At 34.7% G+C, this 25,320-nt stretch overlaps 4 protein-coding genes across 14 annotated transcripts; 3 read left to right on the forward strand and 1 right to left on the reverse strand.

The window, feature by feature from the left end:
- The first annotated feature begins 3,342 nt into the window (after positions 1 to 3,342).
- LOC118035645 (glycerol-3-phosphate acyltransferase 9) lies at positions 3,343 to 7,156 on the forward strand. 3 transcript variants are annotated; one of them, XM_073411338.1, is made up of 13 exons: positions 3,343 to 3,529; positions 3,677 to 3,734; positions 4,196 to 4,314; positions 4,615 to 4,714; positions 4,875 to 4,970; positions 5,084 to 5,180; positions 5,502 to 5,589; positions 5,671 to 5,767; positions 5,852 to 5,937; positions 6,072 to 6,191; positions 6,342 to 6,440; positions 6,879 to 6,928; positions 7,011 to 7,156. In XM_073411338.1, the coding sequence occupies exons 1-12, from the start codon at positions 3,411 to 3,413 to the stop codon at positions 6,925 to 6,927; spliced, it is 1,128 nt and encodes a 375-aa protein (XP_073267439.1). In that variant the 5' UTR covers positions 3,343 to 3,410; the 3' UTR covers position 6,928; positions 7,011 to 7,156. The 3 variants fall into 3 exon arrangements, with proteins under 3 accessions (XP_073267439.1, XP_034897146.1, XP_034897145.1); XM_035041255.2 differs by having other exon boundaries at positions 7,031 to 7,156; XM_035041254.2 differs by having other exon boundaries at positions 3,344 to 3,529; positions 6,879 to 7,156.
- Positions 7,157 to 7,702: 546 nt separating this feature from the next.
- LOC118035646 (lysM domain-containing GPI-anchored protein 2) lies at positions 7,703 to 12,856 on the forward strand. 2 transcript variants are annotated; one of them, XM_035041257.2, is made up of 4 exons: positions 7,703 to 8,908; positions 12,073 to 12,193; positions 12,297 to 12,487; positions 12,612 to 12,856. In XM_035041257.2, exons 1-4 carry the CDS (start codon positions 8,263 to 8,265, stop codon positions 12,713 to 12,715), a joined length of 1,062 nt encoding a protein of 353 aa, XP_034897148.1. In that variant the 5' UTR covers positions 7,703 to 8,262; the 3' UTR covers positions 12,716 to 12,856. The 2 variants fall into 2 exon arrangements, with proteins under 2 accessions (XP_034897148.1, XP_034897147.1); XM_035041256.2 differs by lacking the exon at positions 7,703 to 8,908 and adding an exon at positions 10,011 to 10,943.
- Positions 12,857 to 13,656: 800 nt separating this feature from the next.
- LOC118035662 (protein DETOXIFICATION 45, chloroplastic) lies at positions 13,657 to 20,330 on the forward strand. 8 transcript variants are annotated; one of them, XM_035041269.2, is made up of 15 exons: positions 13,657 to 13,722; positions 14,200 to 14,612; positions 15,017 to 15,159; positions 15,270 to 15,413; positions 15,538 to 15,713; positions 15,900 to 16,035; positions 16,255 to 16,351; positions 16,444 to 16,544; positions 16,693 to 16,856; positions 17,271 to 17,342; positions 17,439 to 17,555; positions 17,657 to 17,752; positions 17,837 to 17,958; positions 18,199 to 18,279; positions 20,016 to 20,330. In XM_035041269.2, exons 2-14 carry the CDS (start codon positions 14,260 to 14,262, stop codon positions 18,263 to 18,265), a joined length of 1,788 nt encoding a protein of 595 aa, XP_034897160.1. In that variant the 5' UTR covers positions 13,657 to 13,722; positions 14,200 to 14,259; the 3' UTR covers positions 18,266 to 18,279; positions 20,016 to 20,330. The 8 variants fall into 8 exon arrangements, with proteins under 8 accessions (XP_034897160.1, XP_073267544.1, XP_034897161.1 ...); XM_073411443.1 differs by lacking the exon at positions 20,016 to 20,330 and adding an exon at positions 18,756 to 19,667; XM_035041270.2 differs by lacking the exon at positions 20,016 to 20,330 and adding an exon at positions 18,817 to 19,667.
- Positions 20,331 to 20,490: 160 nt separating this feature from the next.
- LOC118035663 (probable flavin-containing monooxygenase 1) lies at positions 20,491 to 22,837 on the reverse strand. Its single transcript, XM_035041272.2, has 5 exons — positions 22,259 to 22,837; positions 21,879 to 22,116; positions 21,621 to 21,796; positions 21,189 to 21,547; positions 20,491 to 21,056 (listed from the first exon to the last, which is right to left on the reverse strand). Exons 1-5 carry the CDS (start codon positions 22,697 to 22,699, stop codon positions 20,714 to 20,716), a joined length of 1,557 nt encoding a protein of 518 aa, XP_034897163.1. The 5' UTR covers positions 22,700 to 22,837; the 3' UTR covers positions 20,491 to 20,713.
- Between the last annotated feature and the right edge of the window lie 2,483 nt (positions 22,838 to 25,320).

Raw genomic sequence — 25,320 nt, forward strand, 5'->3', positions numbered from 1 at the left:
TAGAACAATCATGTTTAAGTTAAAAATCCAAAACAATAATATTTTAAGATCAATACAGCAAACCTACTGTTGAGTCAACTTTAAAAGGTATTATTGTTAATTTTAGAATTTATGAGATTAATTAAAATAAACACGCAAACTGAATCTAAATATTAATATTAATTAAAAAATCATTTTCTAAATATTTTTGTTTCGTTTAAAATCCCAAAACAATTATTGTGGATATTAGGCTTATTTTGATAATGTGACATGCATGGTGAATTATTATATAATTGAAAACATCAACTTGAACAAATTTTTCGTCAAGAAAATGGATTGATGTTTTTCTTACAATTGCCGCAAGCACGTTGATGTTGTTGACATTGATGCACTGCTGGGCGTTATGGCTATCATAGTCACAGACTCACAGAGGAGCAACGATTATTGTTTTGAGTATTACTGGTGGTAAAACTATTAATCATGTCTTTTTGTTGTTTGTTTTTTTTTAAAAAAAAAATCACGACGTTGAATACGTAAAGAGGAGAGGAAACATCATATCCAATCTCATACGATACAATGTTTTTTATATTTAAAAAAATTATTTTTAATTCTTTATTTCTTGCTTATCCCTGTTCTTTATATCTATTTTGTTAATTGTAACTTAAATATTATATATATTTTCATACAATAATAGCTCTAATAATTGAGGATTTTCTTACTGAGACATAACTTACAACTAAAGTAACTTTTTTTTGATACATCAGCTTGAATATAAACTATTAGTCTAAAATTAATCTGATATAAGAAATTGGTCTGTTCTTTGATGATTAAGATAAATTAAATGATAATCTTAAGATTGAATTTCAATGAAATATTTAATTCCGTATTAGCCATTCAATTATGTAATGATGATCCGGAAAATGCACTTGATTAGCAGAAGGAAAAGGGATATTAAGAATGACATCCATCATGTATATTTTATATATTCTGTAAAACCCTGTGAACACCTCATTGGTAAGATATTATCATTTTTCTTGAATACGTGCAGCCATGATCGTGCCGCCATCATTCTCACTAGTCACAGTGAAGAAACTTTATGAAATGCGATGTGTGAAACATTATGAAATGCGATGCCACACACACACACACTTCTCTCTTTTCTTTTCTCCATCCCCCCCCCTACACACACGCGCGCGCGTGCGCATACACTTTTTCTCTCTTTTCTTTTCTCCATTTATATTCATATAAATTAGTGTATGAAGTAGAAATGTTAGCAAAGGAACTTTATACTAATTAAATTTAGAAATCAAATTTTACTAAGAAATCTTTTAAGGAAAAATAGAAATACAGATTAAAAATTAATATTTATTTATATTCTAACCATAAATCCATAGTTGTCAAACCTAGAATCAACACGAGAGATAATATAGATCATTGAATCAACATTAATTAATTATTTTTATTAAAATAATATTTTTTTAAAATTTTTTTTTATGTTAGCTTGATTTAGTTTGCAGGATCAATTGAAATTAAATCAACTAAATTTTACTAAGTTTCTATCTTATTCCATTCAAATAAAATTCTGATCTAAATTAAGACTATATATCCTTAGATTTCTTGGATCAACCCGCATAATGGAATCATGTTTAATAACTATGGGTAAACCCATGGCTATTAAGGTAATAATATATGTGAGCAATCTCAATAATAGTCGAATCCAATTTCTTTATCACCTTTTATCATTCCAATGGCAAATTCAGCCAGTCCAAGTCCATCACCATATCCTGGGCCTAAGCCCATAAGGCTCGTTTCTGGTTCGGCTTTTTTTTTTTTACCTGCAAAAAGCATCGGTTTTTTTCGCTTCTCTTCCTTGTTCATTTTTGTTCCATCATTTTCTCCCAGCCTTTTGGCTTAGTTCAACCTGCAAAAAAAATCTGGTTTATTAAATCATCAGGTCAACTCATGAGTTATTAAATCAATTCAAAATAATTATTTTTATTAAAATATTATTATTTTTATAAAAAATTACTGGTATTAACCTAACCAAGTTTAATAAACCGAATTATTAAAAACCTAACCAAATCAATAAAGTTTTACTAGTCAATATCTTTTACAATTTAACTTAAAATCCAACCCGAAAACAGCTCTAAATCACTGGTTTTTCTGTTAATTCATAGGGCGAGGTTAGGTTTGGCAACTATGAGTTAATTAGATGCCATTAATTTGTCTGCGAAATTGACTTGGAGCTCTAGCAAGTAGCAGGGTTAACCCTGATGAAGCTGTTGCCTTATACACTGCCATCTCACTTTCTTTTGTCTTCCATTCTCCTCCCCTCCTCCTTCCTATCAAATATAAACATGAAAAATTCATCATTAATTCATAGTGGTGGTGGTGGTGGTTTAATGCTCAGACTATTACCAGTAAAATGACGTTGGCCTACTCTCGAGACTCCTATATAAGGAAACGGAACGGAGAGGAGTGAAATCTTCAAAATAAATAAATAATAATAATAATAATAAAATGAAACATGACGCCATTTCGACACTACCCATGACAGATATCATGAACGACTAGTGCCAGGGTACAAGAGGGAATAAAAAAAAGAGAGAAAGATATATCGTTAAAAATCTATTTTAAAAGGCATGGTTTGATATTTTATTTACTCCGCGCACGCAAGATATGTCCACGACAATCAATATTATCTGTGGACTTCTTCTTTTTTTTTCATCGAGGTATTTCTCTGAATTATTTTTTCTTATTAAATTATATATATATATATATCTTTTAAAATTTAAATTTTAAATATATTTCATTAATAAAAAATTATTTATTATCAGTGCAATTTAGATCCCACTATTGTAAACCCCACTCAATTTAGTGGTCAATTTTTGGAAATGAGATCAGATAAGTTTTAGATAATAATAATTTATCTGATTAAACAAACTTATATATGAGCTTATTGAATTTGATTTTTTTCTATAAGAATTTCTAAATAATCAAAATAAAATTAATATAAAAATAATTTAATTTTAAGAATTTTTTGAATTAAACAAATAAAATAAATTTAATGATAAATTCTCATAATTTAATTAAATATATATATATATATTTTAAATAACATTATTTAAGATACAAGTGTAAAAAAATAGGATGGGGTATATGTTCTGCTTTTTTATACATATAAAAAGAAAAAAAAAGTGTATGGGTAATTATTTTTTAAAATATATTTTATTTGAAAATGTATTAAAATAATAATTTTTATTATTTTAAAAAAATATTTTTAATATTAATATATTAAAATAAATTTAAATTTTTTAAAAAACATTTTTGAAATATAAAATCATGCTGACTTAAAATAAAACAGGAGTGCCTCTTCTGTTAATCTCTCTCTCTCTCTCTCTCTCTCTCTCTGCGCTTATCAAAACGGAAAAATGGATACTCCTGGGAACTTGAAGACATCAAGCTCCGAATTAGACCTCGATCGTCCCAACATCGAAGACTACCTTCCTTCCGGATCCTCCATTCAGGAGCCTATTGGCAAGCTTCGCTTGTATGAATTCTATCTCATATCTTTCGATTCGGGTTCTGTTTTCGGATACTCTTTGATTTCAAGCTCTGTTTTTTTAGTTTTTTTCAGAGCTTTAAAGATTTGATTCTCAATGGGTTTTGCTTGATGGGCTTTCTTTTTTTTGTCTAGGCGTGATTTGCTTGATATTTCACCTACTCTCACAGAAGCAGCTGGTGCCATTGTTGATGTGAGTTTTGTTGGAATTTTTTTCGTTCTTAAGAAAAAAAATGCGTGAAGGAAACTGTTTTTTGAATGAAAAGAAAGGAACTTTATGTGAATTCTGGATGAATTAGTCTTAATCATGATAAATTCGAGCTTAAACAAGTATTTTAGGCATGCACTGGGATGGCTAGCTTGTTTAAAATGTCTTTTTTTAGTATTATTGAATACTCATTGACATGATGAGGGAACTGTGTATCGGATGGAAAGGGAGAATTTTGGGATAAATTAGATGAATAGTTTTGATCGTGATTAAAATTCCGAAGACTAAAGTAGGAATCTAGGCATGCAATGGTTAATTAACTTTAGCTAGTTGAAAATGACATGCCTTTCTTGATTCAGTATCAGGGAAGTGAATTTAGTGATTTTTTTTTTCAATTTAATTTAACCTGTTTGGATTCAACTCATATTTAACAATGAATGAATCAGGACTCGTTTACACGATGTTTCAAGTCAAATCCTCCAGAACCGTGGAACTGGAATGTGTATTTGTTTCCCCTTTGGTGCTGTGGTGTAGTGATTCGATATGGGATTTTGTTCCCTGTCAGGTTAGTTATTTGCTGACTATAAAGGGTGTTGTCCTACACTCAAAAGGGGTCATAAAGTGATTGGTCTCCATGCCAATTTAGATAATCTGGTTTCCTGATCTGATTCTTGACTTTGTGGAGTTTCAAGATGTCATAATGAAGATATGAAATGATGTTCTTTATCTGTTGCTTATCTTTTTCAAAACTTTGCGGCTCCTGTGAAGAGTCTGATTGATATGATGGTTTATCTTTGAACAAGTTGCTACATTGGTGAACTTGTGTTCATTCTAGCTGGTTGATGTATTTCAATGAAATCTGCAGGGTTCTCGTACTGGCAATTGGGTGGATCATTTTTCTTTCATCCTACATTCCAGTGCATTTGCTGCTGAAAGGGCAAGACAAACTGAGAAAAAAGATAGAGGTGCCAATAATTAATTTGTCAAATCTTTTGCTCTATCCTATATATATATAGAACACAATTGTGAGAAGTTCGCTTTTTCTATATCTGAAAGTTCTAAATTTCTCTACAAGTGGCTGTTACAAACAGGCTGAATTTATTCCTAATGTTAATTTATTGTCAGAGGAGTTTGGTGGAGGTAATTTGTATGTTTTTTGTTGCATCATGGACTGGAGTTGTCAAGTACCATGGACCGAGACCTAGCAGGCGGCCTAAACAGGTTCGTTTCAGTATAAACATTTTGTTGTATGTATTTATGTCCAAGACATGTTTAATTCTTTGTTAACCCTTTGTTGATCTGAGACATAAACTTGCTTATCATGGGTTGCGCAGGTTTTTGTGGCCAACCATACTTCCATGATTGATTTCATCATCTTAGAACAGATGACACCATTTGCTGTGATCATGCAGAAACACCCTGGTTGGGTTGGTAAGTGAGAACTGGCTTCATAAGTATTTCAGATATTTTATCCAATTAACAGTTACACCCTGAATTATATGTCTATCAACAAATATTGAAGGATTCCTGAATTATGTGTAACTGATAATATCCCACGAGTAATTTGTGCTTTAATTTTGAATGAAGAAATAGTGAAACCCCAGCTCTTATCCTAGTTATTTTGTTTTAAGTCCCTTCTGGTGTTTGCTCATAGATAGTAAGCAACGTGGTGGACAAGCTGAAATGATTGTCACGTAGTCTGGCTTAGTGTATTTATTAAATTGAATGGATATATGATTGCTCTAAATGCAGGACTTTTGCAAAGCACTATATTAGAGAGTGTAGGATGTATCTGGTTCCATCGTTCAGAGGCAAAGGATCGTGAAATTGTAGCAAAGAAGTAAGTGTAAATTCTGTTGGTAAAATAACTGTTCATGAAAATGATGTTTGCATCATGATTATATGGAATTGTATTTTTCAGATTAAAGGATCACGTTCAGGGAGCTGATAATAACCCTCTTCTCATATTTCCTGAAGGAACTTGTGTAAATAACCACTACACTGTGATGTTTAAGAAGGTATGAATATTCAACATAAAACATATTGTTTCTATAAGCTTGTGATGAATGTTTCTTTAATTTCTATTGTTTGATGATGTGCAGGGTGCGTTTGAACTAGACTCTACTGTCTGTCCAATTGCGATCAAGTACAATAAAATTTTTGTTGATGCCTTTTGGAACAGCCGAAAGTATGAAGCTTTTCTTCTAATGATTGTATTATATAGATCCCATTGAGTTCCTAGAGACTACGCATTTTTTCAAAATGTGAGGAGGTGGAGGTGTTTTTATGGTTGAGAAACATGCTTAAATGTCTCATTTGCAGGCAGTCCTTCACAACGCATCTGCTGCAGCTGATGACATCCTGGGCTGTTGTTTGTGATGTATGGTACTTGGAACCCCAAAATCTGAGACCTGGAGAGACTCCCATTGAGTTTGCAGAGAGGTAATTACTTTCTTCTGAGCTGCAAACAATGAGTGTTGGCTGTTTGCAAGGGCCCCCCTTTCCCAACTTTTTTCTATTTTACAGTGACAAATGTATTGTGTATTTCTTAATTATAAGTTTATCCAGTTCAATTTCAATGCATTAATGCAGGGTTAGAGGCATTATATCTGCGCGAGCAGGTCTGAAAAAAGTTCCTTGGGATGGATATCTGAAATATTCTCGCCCTAGCCCAAAACATAGAGAGCGCAAGTAAGCCAAACTCCCTTCACCGTCTTCTTTTCCTTTCTGCTTTTGAAACACCCGATGATCACACTTTTTGACTCTGCTATTAGTTTTGTATATATGCATCACAATATGTTTATAACCTGCTTTAATTCTGTCCGGCAAAATAATTTCCAAGTACATATAACAGAAAGGATGATGCTCACCGGCCTATGACAATGTTATTCCAAGTTTCTCTTGGGGTTTGTATGAGCATCTTTTGCCAACAATATTCTGTATCTACCTGATTCTGCTGGCTGTACATGTCCGAGAATGGTTGATGACATGTAGCTCCTGATGACACATATCTTATTACCGTCATTAATCACTTCGTCCCATGGTCAAAAATAAATATAATTGCTGAGTAGTTTCTGAAACTAAGAATTCTGTATAAATCTCCGATCTCATTCTCCCTTTTCATTTCAGGCAACAAAGTTTTGCTGAGTCAGTACTACGGAGTCTGGAGGAGAAGTGATGTATATTCTTCTTTTCATTTGTTGTATTTATCCAAGAGATTGCTTCCCACGCTCCCGCTCCCATTTTATTGTTCACATGTAGAATTTGTTTTTTATCAACAGTTGTGCTGTGGGTATCAGAGAGAAGCAAACTTTTGAGGAAATTGCAACACTTATCACTTTCTAGGTTTCTCCCCAGAAAATGAGCCAAAATGTTGTGAAAATCTAGTCTTGATGTGCCTGGTTCAATTTTTCTGTCTTCAATTTTCATTTTCATTTTTGTGCCTTTTATCTCCAATGGTCGTTCCGCTGTCTTCGGTTTTCAGCCATAGAACGTCCTTTGGATGGACGAAACGTTTCATCTACATCCAAAATTTCTGGCGGCTCAGGACTGAGTTCGGATTGTTTGATTGGATGTCACAATATCCAGTTAACCAATGATGTAATTCTGGAATAAAAACATATCAGTATGATCTACATCGATACGGTCTATAACAAATACTACAGAAAGTTTTCGATAATGCTTACCTGGAGTCGATTGGACTCGTTGAACTGATGATAATGACCCTGTCCATCTAAGGATAGTATAAAACGAGCACGAGGATGGAAAAAACAGCCAGAAGTATTTAAATGTTCACACGTTTTTTCTTCACCATATTATTATTTAATTGCGGACCGCAAACGATTTTGTGAAAGATTACCCGGCTTATCTTCTACGCGGTGAAGAAATTTTGGAACTTTGGCGCGTGATTGCAGTAAAGGTCATCGAGCATTCAGCGTCTTAGTGCTTTCCCGTCCACTATATTTTCCTTTTGTCAAACCTCCACCCAGAGAGGCAGTGGAGAACATAATCTGAGGGCAATGGAAGTAAAGAACACAGCCAGCAACAGAGCAACTTAAAAGGACGTTAAACTTCACCCGTCACTCCCTAATCGAATATAAGACCCCCTCTTTTTGGCTGCAGTGCAAGCTATAAAAACCAGGCATAAGAAAAGCAAGGCTCTAAGGCTCTGCCACATCTTTCTAGCCATCCAAGTACTCTTGATTACAGTCCTCACCCTATTGGCTGTACATAGAATTACAGCTGAGGAAAGCCGACATCTCTCCGTTTGAACACACTGCAAAACTTCTCTTGCCGTGTCCAAGGTGAAACTCTGGAAGTAGGGCAGGTCAAAGTCTCCTCCAAGTTGTCCAAGTCAATAGTGAAATAAAACAAAGCAAAGCCCAATTTTTCCCAAAAAACCAGTCCTTCCGTTCTCATCTCTTATATTCCTCACCTACCCGCATTTGAATTTATATATATCAAACAAGCACGACACACCTCCACCATTTGCTACCTTGAACATTTAGACAAAATGGGGTTTGCCATAATTCTAATGTGTCTGCTCTTCTACTCTTCTTTCACCACCATATCAGTAGCCCAGCAAGCATTCAAGTGCACAGAAGGAACCGCATGTCGTTCTTTGGTGGGTTATAAGTCCCCTAACACGACCTCCATCTCCTCCATCCAGAAACTCTTTGGTGTCAAAAACCTACACTCTCTTCTAGGAGCAAACAACCTTCCTTCCTCAACCTTACCAAACCACACGATCCAAGAGCAGCAAGTAATAAAAATCCCAATCCCATGCATATGTTTTAACGGGACAGGTGCCTCAAACAAGATGCCCATTTACACAGTCCAACCAGAAGATGGGCTGTATTATATTGCAAACAATGTCTTCATGGGCTTGCTTGCACACAAAAGAATCCAACAAGTTAATAGGATAGAAAACCCTGATATGATCGACGTGGGTCAGGAGCTCTGGATCCCGCTTCCATGTAGCTGTGAAGAAGTGGACGGCGAGAGAGTTGTGCATTATGCACACTTGGTGGAAGAAGGGAGCACCGTGGAAGAGATCGCAGAAAAGTTCGGGACAACTAATGATACACTGTATAGGCTTAATGGGATTTCTAATAACAGTCAACTTATTGCAGCAACTGCATTTGATGTTCCTCTTAAAGGTTAGTTATCAACCTCTTCTTCTTTAATTCTATGAATTGTAAGACTTTTTCGAAGTTTCATTTCATGGAGCTTTTTGCTTCGCTAGTCGTTGCCTTTTGTTTTACTAGTTTGGTTCCTTGGTTTCGTTTGATTTGGTCACGTGGAAAATGTAAACTTTACCATTTTTTCTGGACAAAGACTCTTCCAATTTAGAATAGGTTCTTTCAACTTTTGGTAACATTTTAGCATTTGTCAATTCCACATGAATTTTTTACTGGGTCATTCAATTCTAGCTATTTTTGTTGTAGTTATAAGAACTAACGGAGGTGGATTCGGCATAAATCATGGATGGGGTTGATTAACTAGTGAATTGACAAATCAATTTAAATTATATATTTCTTTAAAATTTATGAATTGTTTTATAAAAAATAAATTGATTTAAAATAAATCTGACCGAACTAAGTTCTCAAGTCAATAAATCATTGAATTGACCAGATTTTATAATTATATTTTTTCATATAATACACAGAAATGTTACTATGTGCATATTACAAACAAGATCATTGAAAAATAAACAATTGCAAATCATTATCATCTAACCAAAGAATTTAATTAATGCAAGCTACATGCTCATTAGTCACATTTGTATTTTTTTTTTTTAAATCTTTCGAATGGTATTAGGTACCAAATATAATTTCTCTTTTTGATATTATTTAATAAAATTAGAATCAATGAGAGATTGTTAAGAGATTTTCTTGTGATTACACGAATCTTGACATAAATAGTTTGAACTAATAGAAATTTTATTTTTCATATCATTGCTCTAAAGCTTACGAAGATTTAAGAGATTTATTTGTAATCAACCTAAACCCTTTAATATTTTTTTTTTAATAATGAAATTGATACAATAATCTCATTCTAAACTATCATTAACTTAAATTTTGTTTGTGTTTGCGTTTCAAAAGTGTTTTTAAAAAAATTAATTTTTTTTATTTTAAATTAATTATTTTTAGCATTTTTAAATTATTTTGATACACTGATATTTAAAAATAATTTTTTTAAAAATAAATAAAAAATATTTTTAATATATTTTTAAAATAAAAAATAACCAAACTCAACGTACAAGTTTCTATTCAACCCCACAGTGCCTAGTTTGTGACCTTTTTTCAATTAATAATAATCAATTAAAATAATCAAATTATTTAAAATCCTAGGACCACATCCTTTGCTGGCTGTGTAATAACACAACAGCCAACCAGGAATAAAACACTTCTACAAGTCTTCACTTCAGTCAATGCCCTTTGTCTTCCTGCCATAGCCCGCGGAATTCCCCAGTTTATCCCCTCCTCCTCCCTCCTTCCACACCTTCCAATATCCAACCTTGAAGAAATCACACCAGAGCCAAAATGGGTTTCCATTTCATTCCTCTACTTCTCACCCTACTCTTATTCTCTACACTGCCCACAAAATCTTCATCCCAAACCTTCAAATGTAGCTCACCTTTAACATGTCGTTCCCTCATTGACTACATCTCTCCAAACACAACAACTCTTTCCCACATCAAAACCCTCTTTTCCATCAAAAACCTTCGTTCCATCTTAGGCGCGAACAACCTCGCTCTCTCCACGTTACCAAACTTTACAATACCTGCAAAACAGCCCATCAAGATCCCATTTACTTGCTTGTGCATCAACAACACTGGTCTCTCAAACAAGCAACCAATCTACACCGTCCAAAAAGATGATGGGCTTTATCATATAGCAGCAGAAGTTTTCTCAGGGCTGGTAACATACCAAGAAATTGCTGCTGTTAATAATGTAACAGACGTTAATTTGATCGAGGTTGGACAGAAGTTGTGGATTCCTTTGCCTTGTAGCTGTGATGATGTTGATGGGGTTAAAGTGGTCCATTATGGACACGTGGTGGAAGCTGGGAGTTCTTTGGAGGTCATTGCTCAGGAATACGGGACTAGTAGAAATACACTAATGAAGCTTAATGGGATTGCCAATGACAGCTCTCTTTTGGCTGGTCAAGTTCTTGATGTCCCTCTCCAAGGCCAGTTAATCTAATTCCTGCCTTTGATGCATCATTTAATTTTTATTTTTAGGTATTCTCGTGACAGCTTTCGTTATTAGTCTCTAATCTAGTCAAAATCAAACTATTCATGATCCCACACGTTCTTAGATGCTAAAAAAGGAAGTGGTTGAAGAAGTGGGCATATACTATATGTTTTAGGGAGTTTAGCTGAGGATAGTTTTTAAAATGTCAAACACCATCATTGTAAAATTGAATTTTGCTTTCTAAGTGGATATTTTTTTTCCTAGTGGTATTGAGTTGGAAATGGTAGAAGGTGGGAAATCATTAATGTTACCCGATAGAAAAGGCACCATGTCACACCGTGTGGCTTGGCATGATCTACAAATAAATAGCTGTGAGCCAGTCTTGTCAATTTATTGAAGTTTGTATGGTCCCCCGCCTTGCTTGTTTGCTACCTTTCCTGCCCACTGATTAAGCTGTGCACAGTTCTGCAGATGTAGATAATAATCTTTGGGTCTTTTGTTTCATACGACATGTTAGTCTTCTTGGCTCATTATGTTTCCTAAAAGATATGTCCTGCCATCCTGTGCACTATGTGTTAACACTTGTGCTGGGAATCAATCCTTTGATAGTGCTAGGCAATGTGCAATGGCTTTGATTCTTTATGCTGTAAGGATATTTGATTCCTATTTTCCTACTCTATCCCTCGGAAAGCAAGGGAGAGGATCGAATCCGAAACTTCTTAGGGAGAGGGGTACACGGGACGGATGCCAGTTGAGCAACAACCTACAGGCTCATTGGCATTAAACGTGCAATAATATTTCTAACTTAGCAATAAGTGATCAAATATTTCTATTTGCCAAACATTTTTAGGAATGTGTTTTTGTGCATTTGAATTTCAAGTTGGAGATTGAATGGCAGTTTTTAGCAGCTCATCCTCATGAGCTTATTGTTGTTTCCTACTGTTAAGTTTCAGAATTCATTTTGGACTAATCACTGGGTGTATGTATCATGACTAAATTACTTACCACAAAATTCTGTGACAGTGCACTGCTCTTTCTTGATCTTGTAGCTGTCTTCAAATGTTTGTGTTATTCATTAATGTAGTTATCCGAACTAATAATGCTCTAATCATGCCAATTTACAGCTTGTAATTCATCGGTGAGAAGTGACTCTGTGGATTCTCCGTTCCTTGTTCCTAATAACACCTATTTCTTCACTGCTAACAATTGTGTGAAATGCAAGTGTGCTGCCGCAAACAACTGGACGTAAGTTTGATGTGCAAATAGCTTTGCTGTATTGAAATACTCACTCAAGTGGATATTGTGGGGATTCTTGATTTGGTATGATTCCTTTTCTCTTATTCTCCAGATTACAATGCGAACCGTCCGGAATTAAACCATCCAATCAGTCAACCTGTCCTGCTATGCAATGTGAAGGTGGCTTGTTAACAATCGGCAGCACTACAACTTCTGGTTGCAACACCACAACCTGTGCCTACGCCGGTTTTAGCGGGGACCAAAGGATCTTCACAACTCTAGCCACACAGTCCACTTGTACAGGTAATTGCTCACAATAACACTCTTAACTATAGTAACAAACAGCTTGATATAGTATTCTTTGAGGGTTGGATTAACGTGATGATTGGGAACTTACTACGTTGTCTATTGATGGTGGACAAAACAGCTCCCGGTGGAAGTCCTGGCAATTTCGCTTCAAGGATTGGTCCGAGTAGGAACTACTTGTTCATCTGTATTCACATGATTCTGCTTCTTGTATATCTTCTTTAATTAGTAAGAAACGGTGCTTCTCTCTGGGTGTTTTGTTTTTGGTTTATTACGGGGATGTAAGAATACAATTTCGTGATATTGGGTCATATGAGAAATCATTTATTCAACAAATAAAGGATGATGAAGGCATTACTAGCTTTAGATTCTCCAGCTTACAGAGTTGAATCTTAGCTTAAGGCATTGTTTTTAATTTTATCACTAGCTGCTGCTCGTTTGCATTCATGCTTGACAAATGCTGGAATTGAATTGGGCCACCAAGAAATACCATTAGCTGGCGGTTTTGCCACTGCTTAAAAGTCAACAAGAAGAGAAAGAGGCGACTTCAAGAGCCCATAGCATTGCTTCCCACGCCGAGGGATGGGATCGCTTGGGGTTGAGTTTTTCTGTTCTTTGTAATATTATTAATTCACGTGTAGTAAATACGATCATTTTAATATTTAATTAATATATTAAATTACCATTTGACAAAACAAATATTATTTTACAATTATATAGATTAGGTCGGGTACTGGTTAAAACAGGAAACATATTTATCCAATTAATTGAATTAAGCGTGATTATTAAATTCAGCTAGGTGATTTGAAAAACTCTCAACTCAGAGCATGATCTAGATTAAGTTTCAAATTAATTTGAAAAAGATATTACTCTATTAAAATTTAGTTTAATCGGTCATATATTGTTTTTTAAAAACAAAACTATATTATTTTAATTGCAGATATTAATCCGGTTTAATCAATAATTCAATGACTCAGACCCACTTCCCGCGTCAATCCTCGAATTAGGGAACACATCTATTAGGACAGGTATCTACATAGTGGGCCCAATTATCATCTCTAAGAAAAGCCCATGTAAACACAAAAAAAGCCCATAAAAGAACAGCAGCTAACTAGTACGGCCACTATTTTATAGTATATATAAACACCGATCTTTTCGTAAGTTTCAGTTCAGTTTTCAGCACATAAGACCGAGTGACAGGCACTTCGGTCATGGCGACGTTGATAAACCACGTAAGTTGTTAAGGATGTCTTCTTTTGTTTTTATCTCTTAAAAAGAACCCAGAAAACCCTAACTAGGAAAGGTAAAGCCTTTTCTCTCATCTGTTTTTCTTTTCTTGTTATTCTATCTGACTATCATTTTCCATAACTTCCTCCCTTATCCTTTTGGTCGAAACCAAAGAAAAATTTCTCCAAAATTTCACTTCTTTGAATCAAATTCCCTTTCTTTATGTCATTCTATGGCGAAAAGTTAGTTTCTTTGTGCCCTTTTGTGTATAGTTTCATTTCCTTGATCATTTTGTTTTTTGTACTCTGTTTTTGAACTCCATCTTTGTTTTTCTGTACTCTGTTTTTGTTTTCATTAACCCAGTTAGAATCTTGTTATTTTTTTGATAAACTTCAGAATAATATTACTTTTGAATGGAAAATAAGAGCTACGTGTTTAATTTTTAAAATTTGGCAGTCATTTTTGTCTTCTTGCTGTTGCAGTGATATAGAGGAGTTAATGATCTGTTATTGAAGTTTAGAGGAACAATTAATTTGCTGATAATGGCTAGTACTCGAAAATTGAGTGGCAATACACTTTGTAGTGGATTGACAAGTAGAAGTAGTGGTGAACAGAGTAAATTAACAAATGTAAAGAGGCAACTTTGTTTGCCGAGTCAAAATGAGGTTCCTAAAAGTTTGGGGGGCGGGGATGCTGCGTCGAGAAAGTGTCATTTGTGTGCCGAGCAGATGACTTCTTTGTTGCCTCTGGTGATCAGACGCAGGAAGACGCGGTTTGGGGTGGTTTATAGTCAGTCAAGTTCTGGGTATGGTGTGGATTCCACTGGTGTGCAGGAGAGATTAGTTTTAGAAGAAGAAGAGCGCGACATTGTTAATGGTTCGAGAGATGAAGAATTGTAAGATCAAAATTCCATCTTTTCATTAGTTTCATTATTTTTTTGTGCTGAATATGAAGAGATTCTTTAATGTAGTAGTTGTTTGTGGGGTTTCATGAATGATGATGCTGTAAAAGTCTGCAAATTGGCTGGTTTTTGAATGTCATTATTGTAAAATTCATGAACTTTTTGAAGCAAGATATTTTGTACTTTCCTTTTCTTTTGTATTGGAGACAAATTAGTTATAATCATGCATCGTAGGTTACAAATATCATCAAAATTGAAGAAGCATTGAGATTTACAATTTTTTTCCGTGAAATAAAACTAAGTAACATGCTTTCTGCCTTCTAAGATTGGTAATGTTCCTTCGGAAATTTTAGGATTATTCATATGTGCTGGTACTTGTTTTCTTGATTTTGTTGCAGTGAGTCAACCGGGGTTCCAATCAAGCAACCACATTCTTCAGATGTCAAACATGAGCTTATAATGCTTTCTTTGCCTGCAATTGCTGGACAGGCTATTGATCCCTTTGCCCAGTTGATGGAGACAGCTTTTATTGGCAGATTAGGTATTGATCTGCCCTTGCATTTATAGCTTTCTTTATGTATTTATGCTTACCTGGTTCTTCATCCCTGATTACTGATCTGTTTAACTTTTTCCCTGCTTTTTCTTTCTTAGGTCCTGTAGAGTTGGGTTCTGCTGGTGTTTCTGTTATGATCTTTAACAATATATCAAAGCTATTCAATATTCCTCTTCTAAGTGTTGCAACATCTTTTGTTGCTGAAGACATTGCAAAGAATGCAACCAAAGATACTACTTCAGGTATAAATTTATACCCGCACTTGATGTTATGAATGCCATTTTGAACACGGGCCTCATCACAGTACAGCAAGTACTGTCTGATAATTTTATATGATATTATTTATATGGATGGCTTGTTTTACAGAAAAGGACATTCAGGAAGAAAACAGTAATAATGGTAAACCTATTGGGCTGGTTGAAAGAAAGCAACTATCCTCTGTGTCCACTGCTTTACTATTAGCTATTGGGATTGGAATCTTTGAGGCTGTAGCTTTGTCTCTGGGATGTGGATCATTTCTTAACTTGATGGGCATAACAGTGGTAAGTTTTAAATAAATTAAATTCATGTGACATTTCGTTTAATTATGAGCATCTTTCTCTGCACCCATCTCGAGCTTCCTATCAAGACTCACTAAAACTAGCGATTTGTCATGTTACCTCCATTTGTACATTACTAGATTGATCATTTATGGAGAGATTTATCCAGCGTTATCATATTTTGAACAGGGTTCACCAATGCGCATTCCTGCAGAACGATTTCTCTCACTGAGAGCCTTTGGTGCCCCTGCTGTTGTAGTTTCCTTGGCTCTGCAAGGCATTTTTCGTGGCTTCAAGGATACTAAAACCCCTGTTTTTTGTCTTGGTAAGTGCTTAATTTCACTGTTGATTTTCTCACTAAATCTTGATTTAATCTGTGGCACTTTAACTGTTTGGAGGGCAAGAGAAATTCTTATGATGAGTGCTTGGAATGATATTGTTACTTGTTCAATCTCTTTCTTTTTGCTGTCTCAGCATTTAATCTAGAATGGCATACTCTTTTCATTGTCTCTTCCAATTGTTAATGTAGTTCTTCCACATGCAGGTTTGGGTAATTTATCAGCTATATTTTTATTTCCCACACTCATGTATTATCTTAAGTTGGGTGTCACTGGGGCGGCTATTTCCACAGTAGTGTCGCAGTATGTTCTCTATGCTCTCCAAGCATTAATATTCTTCTTCAGTTATGGTATTTTGATACATGTTTAACAATAATTGATATTTTATATTCTAGATACCTTGTTACTATTTTGATGGTGTGGCAGCTAAATAAGAGGGTTATATTATTACCTCCAAAGATTGGAGAACTCCAATTTGGCGTCTACATGAAATCTGGTGAGTTTTCTCCTTAAATTAATATAAAGAAACTAACCAAATGAGACGCCAACTCCTATTGAGTTATGTTGTTTACCGTTCTCTACTTCATGTCTATATATTACTATACTTTTATCTTGTTTTGCTGAGGTTCCTTTTTATCTTATAGGTGGCTTTCTTATTGGAAGAACTCTTGCTGTTTTAATGACCATGACATTGGCAACATCAATGGCAGCTCGTCAAGGTGTGGTAGCAATGGCTGCACATCAGATATGTATGCAGATATGGTTGGCTGTATCTCTTCTCACAGATGCATTCGCTGGATCTGGTCAGGTACTTATCACCACAACTTATATCTACTTGTTTATACTCTATTATCCATTCTAGCTCCTTATTTTCCCCTAAAAGAAGTTCCTCGTTTTTTAAAATTCTAAAAATGGGTGAAGCAGTATAGATTCATTTGAATTGCAATCATCCAAAGGTATATTTGTGTTTAAAGAAAGACGCCCATTTAATAACAGAAGTATAGCTGATGGGATAGTACTAAAGGGAATATGTGTATCCAAAAGAATTGCATATGAACTAATTCCTTATTGTGCATATGGAGGTTTTGCATTTCCAAAAAGTTGACGTGAACTTCCATTTGACATGTCTGTAATTTTTAGTTCCCTTCCACATCAAATATCTAGCCAGTGATTCAACACATTATTTCTTGAACTTTTGATGCCTGATTTTTCTGTTTTGTAGGCTCTAATTGCAAGTTACTCATCAGAAGGTGACTACATGACTGTGAAAGAAGTCACAAACTTTGTTTTAAAGGTGGGCTTTCCTTTCCTTTCTACTGTGTTCTGAGTTTATATCTTGGGATAACTATTTTCTCAGTTTGCTCATAGCTCAATGCACATGTTTTCCTAGATTGGACTAGTTGTGGGTGTTTTCTTGGCTGTGATTCTGGGTGTATCTTTTGGTTCCGTAGCCACCTTGTTTACCAAGGATGCTGATGTGTTAAGAATTGTGAGAACTGGGATATTGGTATGTGTGCCTATCTATATTGGTGTTTCTTTCAGATTTTATATGGTTTTATTTGTCTGACTGCTCCATATTTGTAGTAATTTGATTTCAAAATTTTTCAGTTTGTTAGTGCTAGCCAACCTATCAATGCCTTAGCTTTTATTTTTGATGGTCTACATTATGGTGTTTCTGACTTTCCATATGCAGCGAAATCTATGGTAAGCTGCAACTCTGTAATTTCCTTTTCTTTCCCGGAACATCCATATTTTGTGTTAATCTTCTGCCTGGTAAATGATCTACAGATGTTGGTTGGATTAGTATCATCTGCCTTTCTGCTCTATGCTCCACCAATTATGGGGCTCCCTGGGGTTTGGTCTGGTTTGGCTCTCTTTATGGGCTTGCGTACAGTGGCAGGATATATGAGGTGAGGTGAACGACATTTGGTGAATTATTTTGTTTCCATGAACAAAGACCGAGTTTGCATCTATCGTTTTGGTTTAGGGATGATAAACAACTACTTTTTTTCTGTGCTTTCTTGATCTTGTAGTTGTCTTCAAACCTCTCCAATGCTTGTGCCCAAAGCATGTTTTTGCGCAGTGCTATTTTTCTATATATACAGACACATATTTCTTCATCCTAACTGTGTATTTATTTGTGTTTTCAGATTACTATCAAAATCTGGTCCATGGTGGTTCATGCATGAGGATTTGGAGGCTGTTCAGGTTGGCTAGTGTTCAGGATACGGGTAACCCTTTTTCCTGTTTAATTTCCCCTCGCTGTAATTATTTACTTGCTTAGTTTTGATTTCCACTGGACTTAATTCTGCCAGAAAATTATTAACCAGGCAATTTAGCCTTCAGAAAGGCAACGTACAATCATAAAAAGGGAGGACAAAAACAGAACTTCAGATGTTGGATTAATGTCCAGGTAGTGCAGGTGAAGAGTTATGAGACAGGGTAGAACAACATTGCTTGCTTCTTTATTGTTGTGAAGGTCATTGTTTTACACTGCTGATTAAAGAACCACATTGAATAGCAATTTTGACTCAAAGTTGTTTTGTTTCCCCTAACCTTAATTCACTGATGATCAAGAAATTTTAGTAAAAAAAAGAAAAAAACATTCAAATCATGCACCTGCTGGCTATTACACACTGTATTGAGTAGAGATCATTGGTTATTTTTCATCTGCTTTATTTTTCTTTTGATTCAATGCTTGTTTCAGGTTTAACCATTTCTTTTCGAGCTTGCTAATTGAGCTTGTAACAAACTCCAATCAATCGCAGGATAGTTGGGGTAATGCACACGGCTTGAGAAAATTTTCAGCTGTTTCTTGCGGCTATGATTTATTCTCATGGCCAACAATTTTTTATTATTTAGTTTATCCTTAGATATACTGAACAAAGCTGGAAAAAATCCCCCATTTTGTAGAAGATATTTAGTTATTCGATGATTTTTAATCATTGATTCGTAAAAAAAATATGAATCTACATTTAGATTCCTGCTTCCAGTGCTTTCCTGACCTGGAGTAGATCAAAATGATGTTATCAATTTTATTTTATTTTATTTTTAAATCAAATAAAGTTTTAACCAGGTTACGAGATGACTAGTCGGGTTGGCTATGCCAAGTTTATTTTAGATTGATTTTTTTTGGATACCCAACCCAGGCAACGGGGTGGGTTAGCCAGGTATAGGTTTAGCTACTGGCCAGTTTAATAACTGCTGCATGTAAGCTGTGTGGTAATCATTATCCTTTTATAGAAATCTTTGTAGTCTAGGATTTTTACCTAAAATAGACTGTCTTACGGGCTCCATAAACAAGACAAGCCTCGTTTTGTTGACAAAGGAGGATGATCAACAACACCACAACGCCTTCATGTTTTACAAGAAAAATATTTTTCTGAAAAATGTATCGTGTTTCATTATTTGGCTATGTTGATAGAATTTGCTGGGAAGCAATTGTTTAGTTTTGGTTTTATATAAAAAGTAAGCGTAAGAAAGAAAAACACGAACTAATTAGTGGTGGGATCCCTAGAACCGTAAGTTGTTTTTTCTTGTTTTTGTGTTTTTTTTTATTATAATTTTTTTTTATCACCAAGTTTTCTCAAATGAACCAAACATGAGAAAATGAGAAAATGAGAAAATAAAATAAAATTTCGAAGCATAGTTTACGTGAAACTAACGTAGTCCTTGAAAATTTACTGAATCACTTATTTAGTCGAGCGTAAATCTCACTTGAGATGGAAAAATCTGAGATCATCAGATGGATAGTCATGCATCATCACCTGGGATGGTCTGCTGGTCCGTAAGGTTCAAACAATTCAGCAAAGAATCCCTTCTTTCTCTTAGGGTTTCATCCCATGTCTTTGCACATTCGATCATTCTACAATATATGAAGGGCGCTGATGCATGATCAACCAACAGGAATATTGCTTCATATATCGATCTCATTTTTGGGCATTATTTTCTGTCTCTTTTATGCAACGTATCTTGAAGTACTGATCCAGCCACCCGCATCTCATCTCTGAGGTGTACAAGAGTGCAACACTTTCTGAAAATCCAATCACTTTGAGTTGTGGAATTTGCGGATGAATGCGCGCATTGCCAGTTTTACAAATCACACAGTATTAGTCCCTGTAATATTCTCGGTTAAATTCTATAAGGCCACAAAAAATGGTTAAATTTAATGTTTGATCATCAACGTGGATCAGTGCTTCTTTTGGGTCAGTTGTAGGGGACATTGCGTCCAGAAGTTATTGTCTCTTTAAATATAATGCCATCAACACATATTGCAGCCTAACAGTACTCTTTCCTGCAAAGCATACAAGGAGTCACTGGGTCGGGATCTCAAATATCCAGTCCTATTATTCCTTAGAAATTGAGAGAAAAAAAAAGAGGTTTTAAATGTTGTTCATCCTACAGTAATGATCGGTTTCTACATAACATAAAAGAAAATCAACTTTTGTTGATAGAATAATAGCTTTAAAATTTAGATTGAAAGAAATTACATAGACAACTTTATTTAAGAACAAACCGACAGACATCTTTTTGGTTTAAAAAGATAACTTTATTTCAAATAGACTCTGAACCGACACGATTCAACAGTTCATATGCAAAATACTGTATAAAATGCTCAAGATACATTGCTGTATCGATTCTGCATGCTAAGGCCTCTCCATGTCTTTAAGGTGAAACATAATCTGCAGGTCCATAAGGCTCAAACAATTCAGCAAAGAATCCCTTCTTTCTCTTTGGGTTCCATCCCATGTCTTTGCACAGTTGATCATTATACCATATATGAAGGGCACCGATGCATGATCTGCGGTAATATCGACCAGAATATTGCTTCAGGTATTGGTCCCATTTTTCAGCTTCTTTTTCCATCTCCTTTATGCTAGGTAACTTGAATGTGCTATCAAGAAGCTCCGTTATCCACCGGCATCTCATTTCTGATGTGTACAAGTTTGCAACACTTTCTGAGAATCCAATCACTGCTAGCTGTGGAATTCGCGGATGAATGCATTCCCTGAAGAATAAAAACTCCCTAAGAAATTTTGGCCCTCGTACAATTTACACATCATGAAACTTACCGACTTATCCTGTTTTACACGTAAAAAAATTTAGTCCTGTAGAGAGGGAAGGGAAAAACTATAGTAACCTGTAGAGAGGAACAGCTGAATCAGGGGACCCAAGTATGCAATCTTGAAACATTTTGGACTCAAAAATGTCTTTGAGCTTCTTTTCACCTTTAAATCCTGTAGCCAATATGACCAAGTCGGTCTCCAGTGGTGTATCCTCACCTTGAACTTTAATGCCTTCTTTGCAGAAGCTAAAACTGGGAGCTTTCTTCAGTATGATGCTTCCCTCATCAACTTTATCATAGAATCCTTGTGGAACTGTTGCAATCAAACAAGAATTAAGTTCTTGAAGAAAACTATGCTTTGGAACCATTCCAAACTTTGCCAAACGGAGCTTCTTCTCGATATCGCTTTCGACGAATTTTGAAAATGCCAATCTCTGTGAATTTATTACAGATAAATCAGTCCAAAAGGAGAACAACCTTTATGGTATAAAGCAAAGGGAAATTTACCAGAGGTGCAAGAATTGTTGCCAGCAGACTGAGTAGGAATCCTTCACCAGGCTTATGAACCATGAGCTCCGAGAAGCGGTTGAGATACAAATAACGCAAGGGCACTCCCCATGGATTGTAATCAGGGACGTTCCAATGTTCAGTCCTGTATAAAACTCTGCAAGGATGTTCAAGCCCTGCATATATAAATACAATAACGACCATAAGATAAAAAATTTCTTTGCCAAATCTCAATAAAACTCGTGCTATTTTTGCTACCATTTGCTATAGAGCACTCCATTGCAATATCCATTGCAAATTTTTGGAACCCCACGACAGTAACTCGCTTGCCTCTTACAAAGTCTCTAGCACTTTCATAATCCATGTTGGCATAGTCCATAGAATGTATCACGTCACCATGGAATGCTTCCGGGCCCTTGTCAGGAGGGAATTCAGGAATGTTTGGAACATCACTGAATCGTCCAGTGCAAAGGATCACAAAGTCCACTTGGTAAACCTGTGTTTTTGCTAAATATTAATTAGGATCATAAGGTTTTAGGAAAGAGCATGACTGGATTACAATCACTTGATCAAAACTTGCCGAAACCATGCACTTAGATCATACATGCAACTATCACTAACATAGTAGAGAGACATACCTGAGTTGAAAGCTGGTTCTGTGTGTCCTGTGCTTCAACTATCCATTTCCCCCTTGAGCTGAAGGGCTCCCCATGTCCACCCCACAAGCTCCATGACTGCATCTCTTCATCGGATGCGCCTTGATACTTGATGCTAAGTACTTTAGTGCTGAACTTGATGTGCTTGAGCAAGTCAAAATGATGTGCATATGACTGCAGGTAATCCAGGACTTGATATTGGTTCGGAAAGAGTTCCGTGACTGAATCTGGCCAGGGAAAATCTGAGAACTGATATGCTGGTTTTGGAGTCTGCAGCTTTGTAGTCTCCACTGTATTAATCCATACTCCTCCAATGCTGTTTCTTGCTTCAAAAACAATTGGTTTAAAACCCTTTGAGACTGTGTATTTACAGGCAAGAAGGCCACTAACACCAGCTCCAATAATTGCTACCTGTTTCTCCATTGCTTCTTTTTTTGACTTTCCTACAGCAGCAGCTAGTCTCTTATGTACCCGTTTGGTAACGTTGCACAGCCACACATATTTTCGTTTCGTAAGGAAAACAAACTGTTTTTCAGTGGTAGAGCCCACTAAAATTTAAAATAAAATGAAGGTTTTGGAGAAGCAGCCTTGCTTCTCCTAAAGGAAGAAGCTGAAACAGTGAAGCATAGTAAGAGTAAATTTTAATTCACTTGCACTCGCACTGTACATTAAATTTAATTATTTTTTTTTTTAATTTGAAAAAATCAGGAAAAGTTTAGTTTTTTTTCTTCTGAAAAAACAGTATAGTTAAGTGATTTTATTCGTATTATTTATGTGAATATAAATAATATTTTTTTTGTTTTTTTAAAATTAGTTTAAAATAAATTAAATTTACTCGTTTATTATAATTTAATTTTATTATTAATAATATTTTATTTAATTTTATTACATGCTCTAAAAAAAACCTACATAACACCGATCACAAGAGAAGTTTCTACATAATCTGCCAACCTTATCTACTTTTACTTTCCTCGGTTAATGAATTCAGTATGTCAGTGATAATCCACTAGACTCTATCTACTATATATATATATATATATATAAAGCGGCGTAGTATACATGAGAAAGGAAAAAAACTAAAGTGTAACAAATCCTAGAATTATAGTTAAATAGTAAAAAACTCTGATCTGATAAATTTATAATTTCAATTATTTTGACTAATTTAAAAATTATTATGTCGGAAAACTCTATTTATATTAATTAGAGACCTAAACTCTAAATAGTTATAAGGTTAATTCCTAAACTAAATAAATAAAAAGTGAAACTACATGAAAAATAAAGAAAATTTTCGAACAATAACTCATGAACCTGATTTGAGTATGAAAGCAACCTTAATTATAGCCAGCTCTCTAAAAGAATAGGGTCTAAAGAATATCCTCACATAATTTCTACCCGAGTGAATAATTACATTAAAAATTATCAGTTTCTACCAATAAACTTGTTTTACTTATCCAAAATTTTTTTTTTTCACTTATATTAGTTTTTTCTTTGTTTACAAGAGAATTAGTTGACTCGATGCCTTACTTATTTCATGATGTTTTTTTTTAATAATTTTAATTTAATGTCTTAAATGTTTCATTATTATTTTGTTTTAATGAAGTTTGAATTTTGAAAATATAATAAATATTATAGATTATTATTTTTATTTTAATTACATATGATAAATTTTGAATTATCATTTACTTTTATTAGTTTTGATAAATAATATAATATTTTAAAAGATTATGAAATAGTTAAATAACTTTTTTTTTTTTTTTGTCATGTCTGCTGTGAGACGTGGTATAGACAAATTATCCTTACAATACTACTCTTTCATTGCAGGTAATGAGATTCGGGTCGTGACAAAACTCCATGCATATGAGATTAGGTCTCAAAATATCAGTACATGCATTCTACCTGCATGCACACAACAGTCCACATACTAAACACATATTGCATTTACGTACCACAGCCTCTTTTTTGTAGAAGTTGAATGAAAGTGCAATTCTCAACAGGTTTACCTCTATATATGTTGATGGTAAGGGACAAAAACAGATGTAAATCCAAATTAATTAAATGTTTTAAGAACATAAGGGGTGCTGAAAGATGACAGGGTCTGGTCAAGATTAACACAGCAAAATTAACATGGTAGACTCGTAAATAAGTCTGTTCTTCTAACATCAAATCTTGCTCTCTTAGCTCATGAATATTGTTTAATCTTAATCATTAAGCACCAAATGAAATTTAATGGAACTCACATGTTTACTGAAATTCCTGCGTATCGAAAGCAATGAAAAATTAGAAGGATGTCTTTTGGTTAGGGGGAAAGTGGAATCATCCAACAAAGTTATCCAGTCACTACCTGCAGTTCTTATCGTTATGCTACAGCCCTGGCTAGAGATACTGAAGCCACTGCTGTGGATCTTGTTTACCGACAGAGATTTCAGGACCTAGCATTGTATGCATTAATAAATGACCACTCGTTACTATCTCATAGATGTTTTAGTAATAAAAATTTAGTATCAAAATTTTTTTTGTTTTAATAATTTCAGATTTGAATCCTATAGTTATTAATATGATGGACATTAAAAGCTTGCATTGTCATTAACTTCAAGGCTCGTAAGATTAGTCGAGATACATGTAAACTGGTCTGGACATTAATATTAATAAAAAAAAATAAAAAAAAATGACCACTCGTGTGTTGCATAGAAATGCTAGCCAGATTAAAATAAATGCACCTTATCTATCTCTAATGGAGATCATGACTCAAATTCCAGGATATTGAAAGCAATGAAAAATTAGATGGCTGTCTTTCGGTTAGAGGGAAAGATGAATCATCCAGCGAATTCCAGGATATTGAAAGCAATGTCGCAGCTCTTATCGTTACTCGACAACCTGGCTAGAGATACTGAAGCCACTAGTGTGGATCATGTCTTCTTGTTCACCGACAGAGAGTTCAGGACCCAGCATTGTATGCATTCATATAAAGATAAATGGTATATTAAATTGATTTGCTTAATATAAATATACTGTTTCTCTATATTTATATCAAGAAAAAATATTAA

Source organism: Populus alba, chromosome 9, assembly GCF_005239225.2.
Source record: "Populus alba chromosome 9, ASM523922v2, whole genome shotgun sequence".
NCBI classification, from domain to species: domain Eukaryota; kingdom Viridiplantae; phylum Streptophyta; class Magnoliopsida; order Malpighiales; family Salicaceae; genus Populus; species Populus alba.